At 43.8% G+C, this 17,630-nt stretch overlaps 1 protein-coding gene across 1 annotated transcript; it reads left to right on the top strand.

Moving 5' to 3' along the window:
* The first annotated feature begins 16 nt into the window (after positions 1 to 16).
* RPL35A (ribosomal protein L35a) lies at positions 17 to 10,668 on the top strand. The gene is made up of 5 exons (XM_089685443.1): positions 17 to 126; positions 1,873 to 1,915; positions 1,996 to 2,148; positions 9,100 to 9,244; positions 10,612 to 10,668. Exons 2-5 carry the CDS (start codon positions 1,905 to 1,907, stop codon positions 10,633 to 10,635), a joined length of 333 nt encoding a protein of 110 aa, XP_089541569.1. The 5' UTR covers positions 17 to 126; positions 1,873 to 1,904; the 3' UTR covers positions 10,636 to 10,668.
* Positions 10,669 to 17,630: the final 6,962 nt, after the last annotated feature.

The following is a 17,630-nucleotide window of genomic DNA, read 5'->3' as shown; positions in this document are numbered from 1 at the left end:
TTTTTCCTTCACTGTGTACAGTTCGCAAAGGCATCACTTTGGCCACCTCACGTAGAGGGCGCTTCTAATTTCCCAGCGTGCCGCGCTCTGGCCCTTCCTTTTCCTCCATCTTGGAATCCAGTGCGGGTGAGAGGAGACTATGTCTGTTTCTATGGCGGGTTTCAATGGTTAATCGTTAGGGTGTTCATTTAATACCGGCGGGGGGACGGGGCACCTCCTTCGGGTCACCGATAAAGGAGTATGTGTGGGTTAGATGTGGCGGGATGGCGGAGATACTGGGTGGATTGTATGGTTCCAGGGCCGGCGGACGTGTCTTCCTGAGGTGTTGGCGCCGGCTTATTCGCGGTGTGTGAGCTGATTGGACGGTGTGCGGCCTAGGCTGGGCTGTGAGCTGGAGCCATGTGTCTCCTGATATCATTCTCTGTTACACCCTGCTCAGTGCTCTTACAAGACCGCTTCTGTCTGCTTTGTATTGTGTTAAATAAAGTTTTTTTTAACTTGTTATTAAATGGCAATTCTGGCTGCATGCTTATTGTCCCCAAAGCAAAGGCTTGGTCCCTTCAGCCCCTTTGTATGTAACGGTGTCGTTGTATGTCCCATAGGGTACCTGTGTATGTGAGCCTGGAGGGAACCCACTGCTTACAGGCACAGGGGGACACTGGATACCCAGCATATAGCACAACAGCAGCTAAGGTGTACAGTGTGCCCCTCATCAGTGTATCAACAGTACAAGCTTTTGGCAACTGCATTCAGGTCACTCTTCAGGGAACATTTGACAGATGGTGTTGTAGAACCACTCCTTGATCGCTGCACTAGCATGCTGTAACCACGTTCATTGCACTTGAAAGCAACAGGGAGTACATATCCTGTCGTAAAGCAAAGTATTGTGGCTGCAGTGTGTTCACCCTGCAGGATCTGCAGCTAAAGGGGGTGTTTGTCCCCCAACCACTAGTGTGAACATGCCTTACAAGCCAGGTAGCAGTGTGACTGACACACATCATTAAGTCTCTGTTCACACTACTGCGCCCTGGCCAGGCCATTTCTTGGTGACTTGAGTCTTGCTTTGATGCGACTTCCTGGGTAATCTTCCTATAAGGTGGGATCCAAATCACATCACTATAGGTGAGCATCCGACTTGGAGGCAACTTATTAAAGTCTATGGACGCAAGTCGGATAGAAGTCGCTTTGAAGTAGGAACCTTTTTTAAAGTTGGGGCAATGTTAGAAGTACTAATTAAGATGGCTTTCATTGACTAACATGGATTTTACATGTCATGCTACTTGGGGTCTCCTAAGTTGTGGAGTGTGAACCGAGCCTCAGGGCCAGTTCACACCACAAAAACGCACTCCGGGGGCATTTTCGCTTAGAGTTCACACCATGCTCCATCTTGGTACATTTTTCAGTATGGATCTGTGCAGAAAAGAAGCAGGATGTTCTTTTTTTTTTTTTTTGCACTAGAAATCTCTGGAACTAGCTGCCCTGGTGTGAACTAGCGCCATTGGAACACATGGAGAAAACACCGCATGCTTTTATTTTATTTTGGTTCACACCAGAGGCAGTCCAGTGCTTTTTTTTTTTTTCTGATAAAAAAATGCATGCACATTGTTTTCCATGTGTTCCAATGGCCCTAGTGCAGTTAGTTATCGTGCAGGAAAAAAAAAAGTATAACTTGCTGCTATTTTCTGCACAGAGCTTTATTGGAACACCGCAAAATGGACCGGAATGCAGTGTAAACTATAAGCAAAAATGCATCTGAAGTGCGTTTCTGTAGTGTGAACTGACCCTGAATTTGTAATGTCATCGTATCCAGTATGTGATTTGAACCATGTGCTAGTGATGTGTAGACCCTGACTTTGTTTTTTTTTTTTCCAGTTCTGTCTGCATCTGGACATTAACAGTACAGAATGTCTGGCAGGTTTGTACAGCAGGACATTTACGATTTTGGGGGGTTGTATGTGTACAACCATATTTGTACTGATGTCATTTCCATTCTAGACTGTGGTGTAAAGCAACCTTTGCTGGCTACAAGAGAGGCCTCCGAAATCAGCGGGAACACACGGCTCTGCTGAAAATCGAAGGGGTCTACGCCCGAGATGAAACAGACTTCTACCTGGGCAAGAGATGCGCCTATGTGTACAAAGCAAAAAAGTGAGTATTCCACCTGCAGGAGGACACAATTCTAGTGTAATATTGGGTGACTGCTATACTGTTTCTGCAGCAGCAGCCCTAATTGGATTTGAAAAGGGTTTGTAGAACACCGCCAACTTGTCTTTTCTACTAAATCACAAATGTGCGCATGGCTATCCTCCACCTTGGTTTTGATTTCTGATATTTGGCATATTCAAGAACAAAGAATGCCAATTTGTAATGATTATTTAAAAAAAAAAAAAATTCAGACGATTCCTGTGAAATTGGTTGAAATTGGAGCTGTAGGTGGCCCTGTCAGCACTATCTGGCTCGACACAATTTGAAAATGCATAGGAGCTGGGTGGTAAATTGTGGGCCAAACAGTGACTACAGCCAATCAAATGTTAAAGTATTCAGTCAGTTACAGGTGCTGCATCAGCTAAATACAATAGCCAGCAATGGAGTTCTCTCCACCCACACTGTTTAGCATGGATGGAGGTATCAGTTGATTTTCTCTCATTCAACCCATGGGCTCAGCAAGGGAAATATAGCTGTGTGCAGGGGCGGACTGACAACTCATGGAGCCCCTGGGCAATAGGGGATCATGGGGCCCCTGTGTCCTTGCCCAAACTCAAAAAAGCCTATGAAAAAGGTACCAAGGGCATCTCATGGGGGCCCCCTACTGACCCTGGGCCCTTGGGCAGTTCCCGAGTTTCCAAATGGTTAGTCCACCCCTGGCTGTGTGTATGGCTAGCTTTACACAGTGGTAATCTTTGTCATTCAGAAGGATGAATGTGGTTTCAGTGCTGTACAGAGTTGCAGCCTACCAAATAGAATTGGAGTGTTTGAGATTTGCTGCAGTTTGTTTTTAGTGCACACCAATTCTATTGCCGCAATATTAAATGTCTCTGGCTATAACCCGTTCACTGCAGAAGATGCAAGTACGTCAGCATGTCAGTAACAGGCTGTAAACACTCTCTAAGCTGAAAGTTTGTTTACATTTATTTTAAGCACTTGCCCTCCAGAGGATTTACCCCCCCCCCCCCCCCTTCCTGACCAGGCCATTTTTGCATTACAACGCTGTGTTACTTTACCTGACAATTGCGTGGTCATGCAACGCTGCACCCAAATAAAATTTACGGCCTTCCCCCCACCCACCCCCCCAGTAATAGAGCTTTATTTCGGTGCTATTTAATCACCTGTGCGTATTTTATTTTTTGCTCGATAAAAAAAACCGACCGACAATTTTGAGGAAAAACAATATTTTTTTTGCTGTTAAACATGTCCAGTAAAAAAATGTAAATCAGATTTTCTCATAAATTTAGGCCAAAATGTATTCTGCTACATGTCTTTGCTAAATGAAAAAAGAAATCCTAATATGTGTAAATTAATTGATTTACGTGAAAGTTTTATAGCGCTTACATATGATGGTGTGTATATACTGGGATTTTTTTTTCTTTCTTTCAAATATTTACTAGTTATGGTGGCGATCAGTGACTTACAGTGGGACTGCGGCGGGCATTCTGACACGGGGGGAACTCTGTGTCTCTGACATCCCCAGTGACACCAATACAGTGATCAGTGCTAATAAAAAGTACTGACACTGTACTAATGGCACTGGGCAAGAAGGGGTTAACATGGGGCGATCAAAGGGTTAAGTGTGTGCTGTTTTACTGTGTGTGCGCTTTACTGTAAGCACACTGCTATGCATAGTCATGCATAGTAGTGTACAGGAGCTGACGGGAGAGAACTGTATTGTTTACTTACAGTTCTCACCCTCCGTCGGTAATCCTCCTCGATCACCGGGTGCCAGCAATTAATCATTGGCCGGGACCCAGTGATTGACAACTGATGCCGCGAATAGCGCCTCGGGCAGGGCGCACACTCGCGCCCCCTGCCTGGAAGTGAAAAATCCACATATATATATGCACGTGACTTTGTGCACCCGTGCTGCCCTGTAGCAGTATTGCTGCTATAGGGTGGACGAGAAGCGGTTATCAGGGGTCCAGCTTTTTATTCAAAGTGATTTGGGCAACTGTGAAGGCAGACAGGTGGCACCTCTGCACCTTCATGTTTCTAAGGGGCCCTTGAAATTCCAGCCCCAGTTTTAGGATGGAGAGAAGGGAAAATGTTTCTGCTATTTCTGATTCTGCTGTCAAATCTATCCAAAGTCTGTGTTCTGACCTGTTTGGGCTGAATGCAGTGGTGCATCGGGGTTTAATGGAGCCCGAGGTCTCCATAAAGAGAACCTGTCACTCTGTATACTCATAGGAGGCTTGTTAACTCCCATGTAATTCCAAAGTTAAGTTTTGGGGGGAGAGAAGGGGGTTCTGCATCTTCTTGTTTTTTGTTTTTTTAGTATACTTTGCATTTCAGTTAATGCACATATGTGTTTCTAGGACACAGTGCTAGTTATACAACGCATCAGGTTAAATTTTTTTTTTTCTTCTTTGTCATCTGATGATCCATCCAGTAAGTCTGTCATTTTTTAACTTTAACAGACCAAGCTGACCAGCAAAAGTGGCAGTTAACACGGATGGGTGCTTACAGTGGTTGGTGTTTTCTGCAGTGTTTTTATTTACATTCTACCTGCTAGCCCATATGCAGTGTAAGCAACATTAACGCTCCAGCCACACTTGTGCAACTTGTCACGCACAAAGTAGCATGACAGCTCGCAGCCCATTCTTTTCAATGGCACCTGTTCAAATCAGTGTGTGACTTTGAAAAGGTGCTTTCACTACTTTGATGCAACTTTTGATGACTTTGGTCCAGAGAGTGTAAAGTCGAAAGTTTGTGCAACTTTGCATTTCAGCAAGTGTGAATGGAGTCTTAAGGCATGTCTGATATCTTATCTTTTAGTGCACCTATGTTAACACTCAATGAAACCTTCAAGCCCTGCAGTGGCTAGGGTCAGGGCTGATCACGTATCATCACCATGGTACCTCTAAATCCAAATAGAAGTGTCGCTGTCTGTGGCTGTCAAAGGATAAGAAGACTTTAGCTTTACATTGTTTCAATTAACTGATATTCTCACAAACAAATGTGAAAATTGCTGTTGAAGTTTCTGGGGTTTTTTGTTTGCTTTGTTTGGCATTCCACATTGGCATGTAATGTCTTAAAGTGTTTAACCACTTGCCTACCAGGCACTTATACCCCCTTATTTACCAGGCCAATTTTCAGCTTTCAGCGCTGCCGCACTTTGACAATTGCGCGGTCATGCAACATTGTACCCATATGAAATTTTGATCATTTTTTTCTCCCAAATAGAGCTTTCTTTTGGTGGTATTTAATCGCCACTGGGCGCTTTACTTTTTGCGCTATAAATAAAAAATTGCCAAAAATTTGAAAAAAAAAAAAGTTTCTTTGTTTCTATTATAAAATTTTTCAAACAGGTAATTTTTCTCCTTCGCTGATGTGCGTTGATGAGGCGGCACTGATGGGCACTGATAGGCAGCACTAAAGGGCACTGATAGGCAGTACTAATGAGGTGGCACAGATAGGCGGCACTAATATGCAGCACTGATAGGTGACACTGATGATGGGTACTGATAGACGGCACTGACTGGCATCACTGCTGGGCACTGACTGGCGGCACTGACTGGCACAACCTCTGGGCACTGACTGGCAGCACTGCTGGGTGGGCACTGCTGGGTGGGCACTGCTGGGTGGGCACAGGTGGGTGGGCACAGGTGGGTGGGCACAGGTGTGTGAAATTGCAGAGTGGCACAGGTTGGTGCACTGCTGGGCACAGGTGGGTGCACTGCTGAGCACAGGTGGGCGGAGCTAGTGGGCGCACTGCAGGGCACAGGTGGGTGGAACTTGCGGGTGGCACTGCTGGGCACCAATCATCAGGGCACTGATCATCAGTGCCCTGATGATCGGTGCCGATCCCCGCTCTGACAACTGCCGGTTCTCGGCAGTACTTTCCTCACGATCTGACAGCGTGAGGAAAGTGCAGCCGAGAACCGGCACTTGCATTTCCCTCTGATCAGCGTGTCATTGCACACCGCTGATCAGGTGGTAAAAGGCCGCTGTGATTGGCCTTTTACCACATCACGTGATCAGCTGTGTTTGTAGGACACAGCGATCACGGAGATCGCCGGGTGCGCGCCCCCTGGGGCGCGCAGGAGAGCGTGTTCTGGGGGGACGTCATATGACGTCCACTCAGAACTGGCCGGCCGCAGTGCAGCCGTCATTCGGCTATCCGCGGTCGGCTACTAGTTAAAGTTGCTTTTGGTTTTTCTATTAATTGTATTCCTGGTTTAAGTAATTTAATGACTTTAGGTGAGATGGTGATGTTAGGATAGCACTAATCAACCTGATTTTATCTGCTACTTATCTACCTAATGTTTTACATTAAGGATTTCTGGTTAGCATTTCTAAATAAAGCTGCAGAAAGGTCATTACCCCCTGTATTTTAAGTGAGTCTTTCCTGATAGAAATAAAGGAGATGACATTCCTTGCTGTCATATTGTTGCTTTGGCTTCACTGAGTTGGAACAAATACACAGATAAGGAATTGGGTGTTAAAGCCAGACACAGCCCGCTAGAGTTATATAATGTAGCACTTGGTCTAAAATACCCAAATTGGATTTTAAGGATATTTGTTACCAATCTCTGAACATCTGCTTCATACTTGGACACATTGTGTAGACATTTTCAGACAGAAGCATGTGATCTCTGTTCAATTCTAATCTAATTACTGATGTGTTTATCTTATGAGGCATAATCCTTATGGAGTCAACTTTGTATGATCTTTAAAATTCTGAGGAATGTGGAATTCACTTTTTATTTAAATAGTTTGAGTCAGCTTGCACTAAACAAATTAAAATTGCTTTCCAGAACAAACTGGCCGCTGCTTGTGCTCTAATACACTCTAGTAGTTTGTACTACATACAGTAGATGGTGCTGTGTTCTGGCAGCAGCACTACAGAGTTCCCTTCCACCTACCGATATAGAGTTGTGTTGCATCCCCACCATTTAGGAGAAGCCTGGTAATTTTTTATTTCAATAAAGTACAAGGTTTCCTGTTAAGGAAGTGCCAATATCGGTGCCGATACCGAGTATTTTCATGAGTACTCGTGCAATTTGCGTTAATGGATGCAAATTGCACCGCAAAGATTAGCATGTGATTTGAACAGGAATGTGTTTCCTGTCCAAATCGCATGCGGTTTCCCCACTGCTCCTGTGTGAACCTGGGCTTGTAATAGCCCACGTTAACACAGGAGTGGTGTGGGAAACCTCCCTGCAGGCATCCAATGCTGAGCATCAGTGGTAGAAGAGAGAAAGTGGCAGGGATTTGAAATCCCCACCACTTTCTTTCCTCTCCTTCCAGAAATGACCGTTCTGGTTAGAGGGCTGTTGATTGATTGGTCAGCACCTTCTCATGGATGGTGCTGATCAATCAGATGCCTTCTGGCCCCTACTGTCATCGCTGCAATAAGAGAAAGCCATGGGGATTTCAAATCCCTAGAAATGTGAAGCAGTTTTCTCTCCTTGAAGCAATGACCGTTCAGGCTAGACTGCATCTGATTGGACAGCACCATCCATGCGACAGTGCTGACCAATCAACGGCCCTCTAGCCTAAACTCATCCCTGCAAGGAGAGGAAAGAAAGTGGTGAGGATTTGCCACTTTCTCTCCTCCTACCACTGGGACTTGGCATTGGTTTCCTGCACAGCTCCTGTGTGAATTTGAGCTGTGACAACAGTGCTTCTGGCCAAGTCATCTAGGCGGAACTGTCATCCCTGCAAGGAGAGGAGAGAAAGCGGTGGGGATTTGAAATCCCTTGCTGCTTTCTCTCCTCTCCTACCACTGAGAATATGGAGCATCTGCCTCCATAGTACACATCCCCACTTGCCCACTCTATGCTGTGGGAAACCTCCCTGCACTGCTTCTGTGTGAACTCAGGCGATGACAATCCATGGTTCACACAGGAGCAGTGGGGTAAACTGCATGCGATTTGGAATCGCATTTCTGTTGAAATCGCTTGCTATTCTTTGCGGTGCAGTTTGCATCCATTAACGCAAATCTGACCGAAAGTATCTGTATTTGCCGATTTAAAAAAAAAAAAAAAAAAAACCTGTATTAATGCATCCGTATTTCCTGTGACTGGCTGAGGTGGGTGGATTACATCATGATCTCTACCTCCAAGCTTTGTGTTCATTGTAATGGTTAGAAAGCGTTGTAGTAGAGTGCATGCAACTTGAATGAGAAAGGAAGGGATAATTATTGAAATTGTTGTGTAATCTGTTTTTTTTTTTTTTTTTTTTATATATATATATAAAAACTATGCCTTTTAAAGGGTGTACATTAGTGTTGACCTGATCACCAGCACTGCCTGAAATGACAAGCCTATAGCAGTGCTGGGGAAATAAGGATGTGTACAATTCTCACTGTCGCAGTTGAAACTGGCGGAATGTTTCACAAGATGGACAGTTGTGGCTGCAATTCATTAGACTTGCTAAAAACTAATTGCATGGATCAAACATGAGAGAGAGAAGACTTGGTGGCTGTGGCTGCCATTGCTTACTTCTGAAAATGCTACTTGTCTAGCTGTGGGTCAGTGACCCAAAAACACAGAAGGATTTTTCTCCAAATAACTGGCTTATCTCCAGCTTTTTGATCTGCATGCTTGTCTTGAAGTTTTAGAGTATTGGAGCCAGGCAACTAGCATTTTCAGGTCTACAATAGTGCAACCCTGCTCCTCACATTTCTGTAGACATAAACTGGCTCTTATTTTTCATTGTTTCAGTATGTGCCCAAGTGGCACCCCCCACCCCATCATAAGAAAACAACCACTTGCCCCAGTGCAGTCTTGCTTTCCGCTGTCTATCGCCACTGTACTACTTCCAGCTCTTGGAGCTTGTGTGCCTTTTGCTATGGCTATAAAAGTGAGAAGAAGTTATACAGCCAATTTTTCTAATTCCTTTTCTTTATTGCTACGTAACCTAATTTTTGTTTGTTGTTTTTAGTAACACAGTGACCCCAGGTGGTAAACCGAATAAAACTCGTGTGATCTGGGGGAAGGTGACCAGAGCTCATGGCAACAGTGGCATGGTCCGTGCTAAGTTCCGCTCCAACTTGCCTGCCAAAGCCATTGGACAAAGAATCCGTGTGGTGAGTTCCTGAAATTTCAAGCTTGGGAGTTTAAATGGCAATTTTTTTTCAATGTATGTCATGTGCTGAATAATACTAGCTTTATAGCCCCTTGAAATCTGTTATGCTGTTCATTCACAGGGAGGTTCCGTGTGCTTTTCCTCCCCTAGCTCTTAGGCCGCTGAGAACAGAGAGAATGTGATCACTTATTTAATAAAAGGTGGGGCGGGGGAGGTGTTTAATTTCATATCTATACACTAATGTTTTGCCTTTTATTTTTATTTTAAACTGGGTTGTTTTACAAGGTGAGTGTTTACAATCGCTGTAAAGTATATGTAAACTCTCATCTTGAAAAACAACCCATTCCGTTTAAAACAAATGAAAGCTTAAACATTTGTGAAAAGATCAAAGGAAAAAATAAATACCTTTTTTCTGTGTGTTTGTTTTTGTTTTTTTTTTTGTGATCAATAAATGGCTGTGCAGGAATGGAGAGGGTGGGGATGCGTGTTGTGTCAGGACACGTCGGATCATTGGATTAGCTCCCAGCACAGCTAGAAAACTGACCATGTTGTGCTCTCCTTCCAAGTGTAATCATTTAATAGGAAAGCAGGGGGACTGGCAGGAACACCAGGGAATTCACACAAAGGAAGCAATACAAAGAGAACACAATACATTCTCATACAAGTGCATGCTACAGCAGGCACATATCTGGAATATTAAATGTTGGGATTATATAATTTTTCAAGTGTTTGCAAAGGCTTAAGGTTTTTTTACTTAATGCATTCTATGCATGAAGGTAAAACAACTTGTGTGTGCAGCAGCTCCCCTAGTACTTTCCTGGGCCCCATCTAGATGCAGTGATGTGCACGAGAGCAGAAGCTCTCCAGGGACTCTTCCTCCTCATTGCCTGAGACAGCAGCAGAAGCCATTGGCTCCCACTAATATCAATCACAACCAGTGAGCCAATGAGGAAAGAGCAGAGGCGGGGCACACAGCAGTGGCTTGGGAGCCCTCATAGAAAGCTGCTTACTATGGGGGCACTCGGCAAGAGAGAGGGGCCAAGAGCACCAGCGCAGGGGACCCAAAAAGAAGAGGATCAGGGCTGCTCTGTAAAAAAAAATAAAATAAAATATGCAAATTGATATATGTGGCCAACGTACAGAGCAAGGCAACAATTTCTGATTTAAGTTTTTGAGTGATAATGTCTGGTATATTAAGTCATGGTCAGTCCCTTGGATGTAATAAAAGCTATGAAAGTTTTTGGCAAGTGTCAGCAAGCCATAGGGAACTTGCAGATTTACAATGTATCTTGCTTATGTGAAAATGTGCCAAATTGGCTGCCTTCCAAAACATTCTAACAACCTCTTCTTTTTTTTTTTTTTTCTCAGATGCTGTACCCTTCAAGGATCTAAATTTCTTAAAATAAAAATAATCCGGATCTCTCATGTTTGCGGAATTTATTTTATAGGCAATTACAGACTATAGTACACATTTGGGTGTTGTGTGGGTATGGGATACTGTTTCCACATAGGGGGGATCTACAACACAAATCAACTTTGCATTTTCATGTACGGTCAGCTTTAATTGGGGTAGTTAAATTAGTAATAAAACCAGTGTTTGTGTCCGATTTATCCCAACATCTTGTCAGGGTGTCAAAAGACAGGAAGTTCTGGGATACATAGGTACAGAAACACATTTACTTAGAGAAAGGGGAAGTAAGAATATCTTCTCCCAGTGACCTTTGCGCCTTATTTTTTGGTTCAGTGTCACAATCTCTCTAAGGTATCACAGGAAGGTAGTGGTTGTGATTGTAATAAACATAAGACTACCCTATAAACAGAAATGTATTGAATATACCTGCTTAAAGTGAAAGTTAACCCTAAAGCTAGCCATACGCTGATCGAAATTCAGCCACTTCAGCAGGAACTGGCTGAATTTTGATCCGTGTGCGACCAGTCCCCACTTGACAGAAGTTGCTCGTCTTTCACAGGGACACGTTGGGAAGCAGCCACTGACCGGTGTATTCTGCAGGTGCAACTGTCTGAATACAGTGGGGGAGATTTACTAAAACTGGAGAGTGCAAAATGTGGTGCAGTTCTGCATAGAAATCGATCCATTTCCAGGTTTATTGTCAAAGCTTAATTGAACAAGCTGATTGGCTACTTTGCACAGCTGTACTTTGAGCGCTCCAGTTTAAGTAAATCTCCAATGTCTAGGCCGGGAGGATTCCTCCATCCACCCTGTTTGGATGGGGACATTTGTAAATCTTTACAATGTATTTTGGTCTGTCAAGTATTCCAATGAAAATTTTTTTGTTATCTGTCAAGTGCCAAAAATATCTGTTGATTTTTGCTAGCAATCTTGTTAGTTGACAATTGACAACTTCCTGTGCTCTGTCTATGCACAAGGAGGACTTGGAGATGGTGGGGGCATCATATATCATGTCAGTTAAGATTGTCAAAGCACATACTATTCTTGGAACATATTTTTTTTTCTCTGTACTTGGTATGTTTTAAAGGGATAAAATATGGGTAGATGTGTATGTATTGCAGATATATAGGGGTTTATTTACTAGAGCTGGTTCACTCAGAGTCTTGTGCACTTCTGCATGAAAACCAATCAGCTTCCAGGTTTTATTGCTAAAGCTTAATTGAACAAGCTGAGGTTAGAAGCGGATTGGCTACCATGCACAGGTGCACGAGGTTCTGAGTCAACCAGCTTTAGTAAATCTCCCTCGAGTGACAATTATAGGTTGTTTACCTCAGTGCATTCTTTGCATTAAGGTAAAAAACCTTCCAATATCTGCTCCCCCCAGTTAAGCAATTAACTAGTGCTTTATTTGATCCAGCGCTGTACTTGTCTGCAGCAGCTCTGCTCTCCCTCTTCTCTCAGGACACAGAGGCAGGAGCGAGAGCCATTGGCTCCCACTGCTACGAATAGGAGGCATGGCCCAGCCACATGGTGTTTTTTGGATGCCCACAGCCTGGCTCAGGAGCATGCCAGCACAAGTTTCCCCTTGGCACACAGCTTGCTATTTCTTAAGAGGGCCTGGGATTCTACTGTGAATAGTAGCCAGCCCTTGCTTCAACCTGTGCAGCCAGCAATTTGGATTTTTGGTTGGTCCAGTTTAAGTTAGTTGCTTAGCTCGCTTAGTTGGTACTCCTAGAGAGACGTTTAAAAGCATTTCCTATGCTTTTCAAAGCAGTAGGGTTTTTGGCTGATTCTTTTGCAGAAGAACTAAGAATGGCTGCTAGATCTTCAGCCCTGGTAATTTCTGCTAGAAGATTGCTTTGGCTGAAGACCTAGTCCGCGGATTCTGCCTCTAAGGGACGTTTTGTGCACCATGCCCTTTTCAGGGATAATCTGTTTGGCCCTGAAATACAGGAAGATTTAGAGTGCACAGCTGATAAGAAAAAGGCCTTCCCGGTAAAGAAAGACACTGGGTTTTAGGAGGTTTTTTTGTGGCCAAAGACCACAAGCTGACCAAAGTAAGGAGCCCAGGCCAAAGAAGCATTGGTCAGGCCACAAGGGTAAGGGTAAAGGAGCAATCCTGGTTAATCCTCCTAACCCTTCCCAAAACCCAATGACTCTTTCCTCCCAGAAGGAGGAAGATTGGGGGCTTTCCTCCCAGCCTGGGAATCCCTCTCTTCCAGTCTGTTCATCCTTCTATTAAGTCTGTTAAAGGCTGGAGTTTGAATCCTTACCCCCAATAGGTCCCAGTTCTGGTAGAGGAAAGAGATCAAGGCTTTTGTCACATTTTAATGGTGAAAAAACTCTCTGGCAAATTCCGTTTATTGATTCTTTGAGGGCACAAATTCCGAATCAAACATTTTTGTCGATATTTTTGCTCAGGTATATCCTGCGTCAGGGATGATTTATGGTGACCCTGGATCTGAAGGATGTATACCTTTCATATACCCATTCATGCCTCTGGTCAAAATACTTAAGAACAGCCATCAAATTGGAGAATGTTCAGCACCTGCAGTGCAGAGCGCTCTCTTTTGGGCTATCCTCTGCCCTGAGGATTCTTCTCCAAGGTCCTGAGACAAGCTCTGGCCGCATTGAAGCTAAAGGGCATTTTGTTCCTTATTTAGACGTTCTGTTGGCTGCTCCCTCCGAACAGTTGCAGAAGGATCTAGAGGTTACCCAGAACCACCTACCAACCCTGGGCTGGGTGATCAGATGGGAGAAATCGAACATGGTTCCATCTCAGTCGATGAAGCTTCTGGGATACATAATAGATTCAGTGGTTCAAAAGGTGTTTCTCCCCGCAAACAAAACAGGTGCTAGGTTGCCCGGTTGCAGTCAAATCTCCCTGTTTCCCTGAGGGAGATTTCTGCAGTAGTAGGTCTCATGACCATATGCTTCCCAGCAGTTCCATGGACCCAATTTCACCAGAGGCCTCTACAGCACTTTCTACTTGGTGCCTGGGGTGGGGCCAGGGACATGCCAGAGCACAGGGATTTCCTTCCTTGGAGGGTCAAGCAGTCTCTGTGGTGGTGGAGAACAGAAGCTAATCTTTCCAGGGGTCTAGATTGCATCTGGACGATTTCCCTGATTGTAGAGACAGATGCCTCCTCATGGGATGGGGACGCACATTCAAGACAGTTTGTTCCAGGGCCAGTGGTCAAGAACCAAGGCCAGGTATTCCTCAAACCAAGATGAGCTCTTGGCTGTGGAAAAGGTGATGGTAGAATTTCATGTCAATTGAAGGGTCCTCATCTGCAAGATCTCTGACAACAGCCCGACAGTGGCTTATATCAACAAGCAGGGAGAGGAGTCCACGCTTGCAGGTAATTGCGGAGAAGATCTTGGTTTTGGCAGAATCCAATCTAGCATTAATCTTGGCCTTGGCCCTTAGAATGTGTTAGCAGATTTCCTCAGCTGTCAAGCAGTGTGCCAGGAAGAATGGGCTGTCGTTGAAGTTTTCTTTGTTTAGAGGCATTTGGGGCCAGCTGGAAACAGACCTATTTGCCTCTCAAGTGAAAGCAAAGGTTGCAAGATTTTTCTTGAATCCGGGGGACGCAGTGGTAGCCATAGATGCTCTGGTGAATCCATGACCCTACACTCTAGCTTATGCTTTCCCCCTCTTCAAGCTGATTCCAGCTATGCTATGAAAATTTCAGCTACAGAAGTTGGATCTCATTCTGATAGCTCCACATTGACCGAAACACCCTTGGTTCCTCCTAAAAATCCTTGGCAGTCTGTCCTCCGATATCTCTTCCAAATAGGGAGGATCTCTTATCCCAGGGTCCTTTTTGGTGTCCAGGCTTGGACACGTTAAAGCTCTCGGCGTGGTACCTGAGGAGCAGTTATTAACACCATCAATCTGTTATAGGCTGGGCGGGACAGTCCACATTGTGACTGGGCGTCATATGACATCCTGTCAAAAGGAGCCAGCCACGCAGTGGAGCCATCTGTCACTGGCTATGTCCACAGGACACAGCCGGTGACTTATCACAACACTGCCTTGTTGCCAGTGTCATGTCAATTGTATACAAAGGATGCCTTCCTGTCATGCCATCCATTGTATACAATTGTGTTAGCTGTGAGTGGTCAAACCAGTCACATGGTACAGACAGGGCCAATCACAGCCCATCTGTATCCTGTGATGAGCTTTGCCTAATCACAATAAAAGACTGAATGAATCAGTTTCATTCAGTAACAATGATTGCAAATATCAATGAAATACATTGGTATTAGCAATTAAAAAAAAAAAAATCCTGATCACTTGCCCAGAGTATTTGGGTTGCTATGGTAACATTGTATTACTTTGGTCAGTGTGTTGAAAAAAAAATAGTAAAAAAAGAAAAAATATTAAAATTTTTTTTTAATTTCTACATTTTCCAAAAAATTGTAACAAAAAATTACAACCTCCAAAAAACCACAATTTTTCACCAAAGAAATGTAGCAGAATACATTTTTACCTAAATTTATGAAGAAATGTTATGTTTGCAAACTTTTATAACAGAAATGAAGAAAAATGCATCTTTTCCACAGTCTCAGGCTTATTTTGTTTAGAAAACTCAGTGGTGATGGCATATCACCAACAGAAAGCTCTATTTGTGTGAAAAACAAAACCTTCATTCAAACAATCCTTGGTTTTTTTTTGTTTGTTTTTTTAAGAGGGTGTAGACAAGGGTTTGTCTCTCAGCACTACGAAAGGTGCAGGCCTTTGAAGTCTTATCCTTCTTGTGACCTTTTCCTTAAGCTTGTTACTTGAAAGATGGTATTTCTGGTGGCTATTACCATGGCACGTAGGATTAGTGTGCTACAAGCTCTATTAATCAGAGAGCCATTCTTATCGATTTTTGATGACACAATAGTTTTGAATACAGACCTTGGCTTTTTGCTGAAAGTAGCCATGTCTTGTCACAGGGCATTGTGCTGCCCTCTTTTTGTGCCTCTCCCTCAAATGAGAAAGAGAAGAATTTCAGTTTGCTTGAAGTTGGATTTCTCTTGCATTAATTGAATTTGTCCAAATGGTTCAGAAGATGCTATTTGTCCATTTTTCTGGCAAATGTCAAGGGTTTCAGGCTTCTAAGCCAGCTATTGCCAGGTGGATCAAGCAGTCCATTTCTTTCTGCTACCAATCTAAAGACCTGTTAGTGCCTTTCATCAATGCACATTCTACTAGAGCCTTATCTAGGTTCTGGGTAGAGAGAGCTGGTGCCTCCCCCAGATCAGATATGTAAGGCCGCTACCTGGTTGTTTCTCTGCATTTATCAGACACTACCGTGTGGATCTCTTGAGTAGTCAAGAGCAAGCATTTGGGCATAAGGTCCTCCAGGCAGTGGTCCCACCCTAGACTGGCAAGTTCTTGCTTATTGTCCCATGGTTGGAGATGGGACAAAGTTCCAGAAGGACAACAATCACGCCAATCCTTTACCAATCTGGCTTTATGGCACATGGGCTAGACAGAAGCCTCTCTTCCGTGCAAAACACATGAAAGCCTGCTTGGAATTTGCAAAAAAGCATCCGATGGGACTCTCAGACTGTGAGGAACAAGATTCTCTGGTCTAATGAAAGCAAGATGGAACTGTTTAGCCTCAGTTCTACACATTATGTTTGGAGGAAACCAGGCACTGCTCATCACCTGCCCAATCATCCCAACAGTGAAGAATGGTTGTGGCAGTATCATGCTGTGTGGGTGTTTTTCAGCAGCAGGGACTGGGAGACTGAGCAAAGTTGAGGGAAAGCTGAAAGTACAGATATATCCTCAATGAAAATCTGGTTCACAGCACTCAGGAACTCAGACTGGGCCAAAGGTTCACTTTTCAACATGACAATGATCCTAGGCACACAACCAAGACAACACAGAAGTGGCTTAGGGACAATTCTGTGAATGTCTTGGAGTGGCTAGAGCCCTAACTTGAACCTTACTGAACATCTCTGGAGACACCTGAAAATGGCTGTCCACTGACGGTCCCCACCCAACCTGAATGAGCTTGAGAGGGTTTGCAAAGAAGAAAAGAAAGAGGTCCACCACACACCAGATAAATAGCTGATACCCAGTTTTATTGTATGAGACTTCCACTAGCATGGCAATGACAGTTCCTGCCCTAGGGCTGCCTTCTCTAACATATTATGCCCAATGGGGCTTAGATGACTAAGCCCTGTTGGGTAAAATGTGTTAAAAATGGGGGTCTTGGGGCGAGGGCTGTCATTGCCATGCTAGTGGATATCTCATAGAAAAATTATGTATATTAGTAATTTATCTGAGGTGTTTGCAGCCCTTTCTTTCTGCATTAAGTCTGAACAGAGACAGTTAAGGTTTGATTGGCGATAGGGAGGAACTGCTTGGAGTGGAGAACCTTTTGTTTAATGAAATGATATCCTCCATAAACAAACCACACACATTTAATGGCCCTATAAATGTTTTTCATGAAATGATTTCTTACTGTGTTATTTTGCTTCCTTGTAATGTTTGCCATGAACTCCTGAAAGTCTGTTTTTCCCCCCTGACTTCCATTTGTTTGGCATAAGCAATGCAAATATGTTGTGTTAATGTGGCAGATACAGAAGCGTCATTCAACCAGTAGATTGAGACAATTTAAATGAAACATTTCCATGTTTTCAATGGAGTGTATATTGGGATTTGGCAGAACTGAAATGATAAAATGCCATTGCTAACTTTTTTGTGATGATGTAAGTTCCTGAATGTGGGTTACTTCCTCTAGAAAGTAGTTGACCTATGTCAACAATTCAGCCAGAAAATCTTGGAGACCTGGCCGTTATATGTTAGTACTTCTTCCAAATCATTTTATAAGTCACAAAGCAAAGGTAAATGACAGCTCCAGCCCTGATACAATTAACAGGACCAGCCTCAAGGCCTTCTGAGGCTTGAAGACTTGCAAAGATTGGACAGTAGGTGACAGAATTATTCTAGTTTTGTAGCACATGGTAC

This window comes from Staurois parvus, unplaced genomic scaffold, assembly GCF_062004578.1.
Source record: "Staurois parvus isolate SC_StPar_1 unplaced genomic scaffold, SC_StPar_1.0 ptg000376l, whole genome shotgun sequence".
Taxonomy (NCBI): Eukaryota; Metazoa; Chordata; class Amphibia; order Anura; family Ranidae; genus Staurois; species Staurois parvus.
Note: the sequence above shows the minus strand (reverse complement) of the source record. Positions and strands in the feature narration are given on the sequence as shown.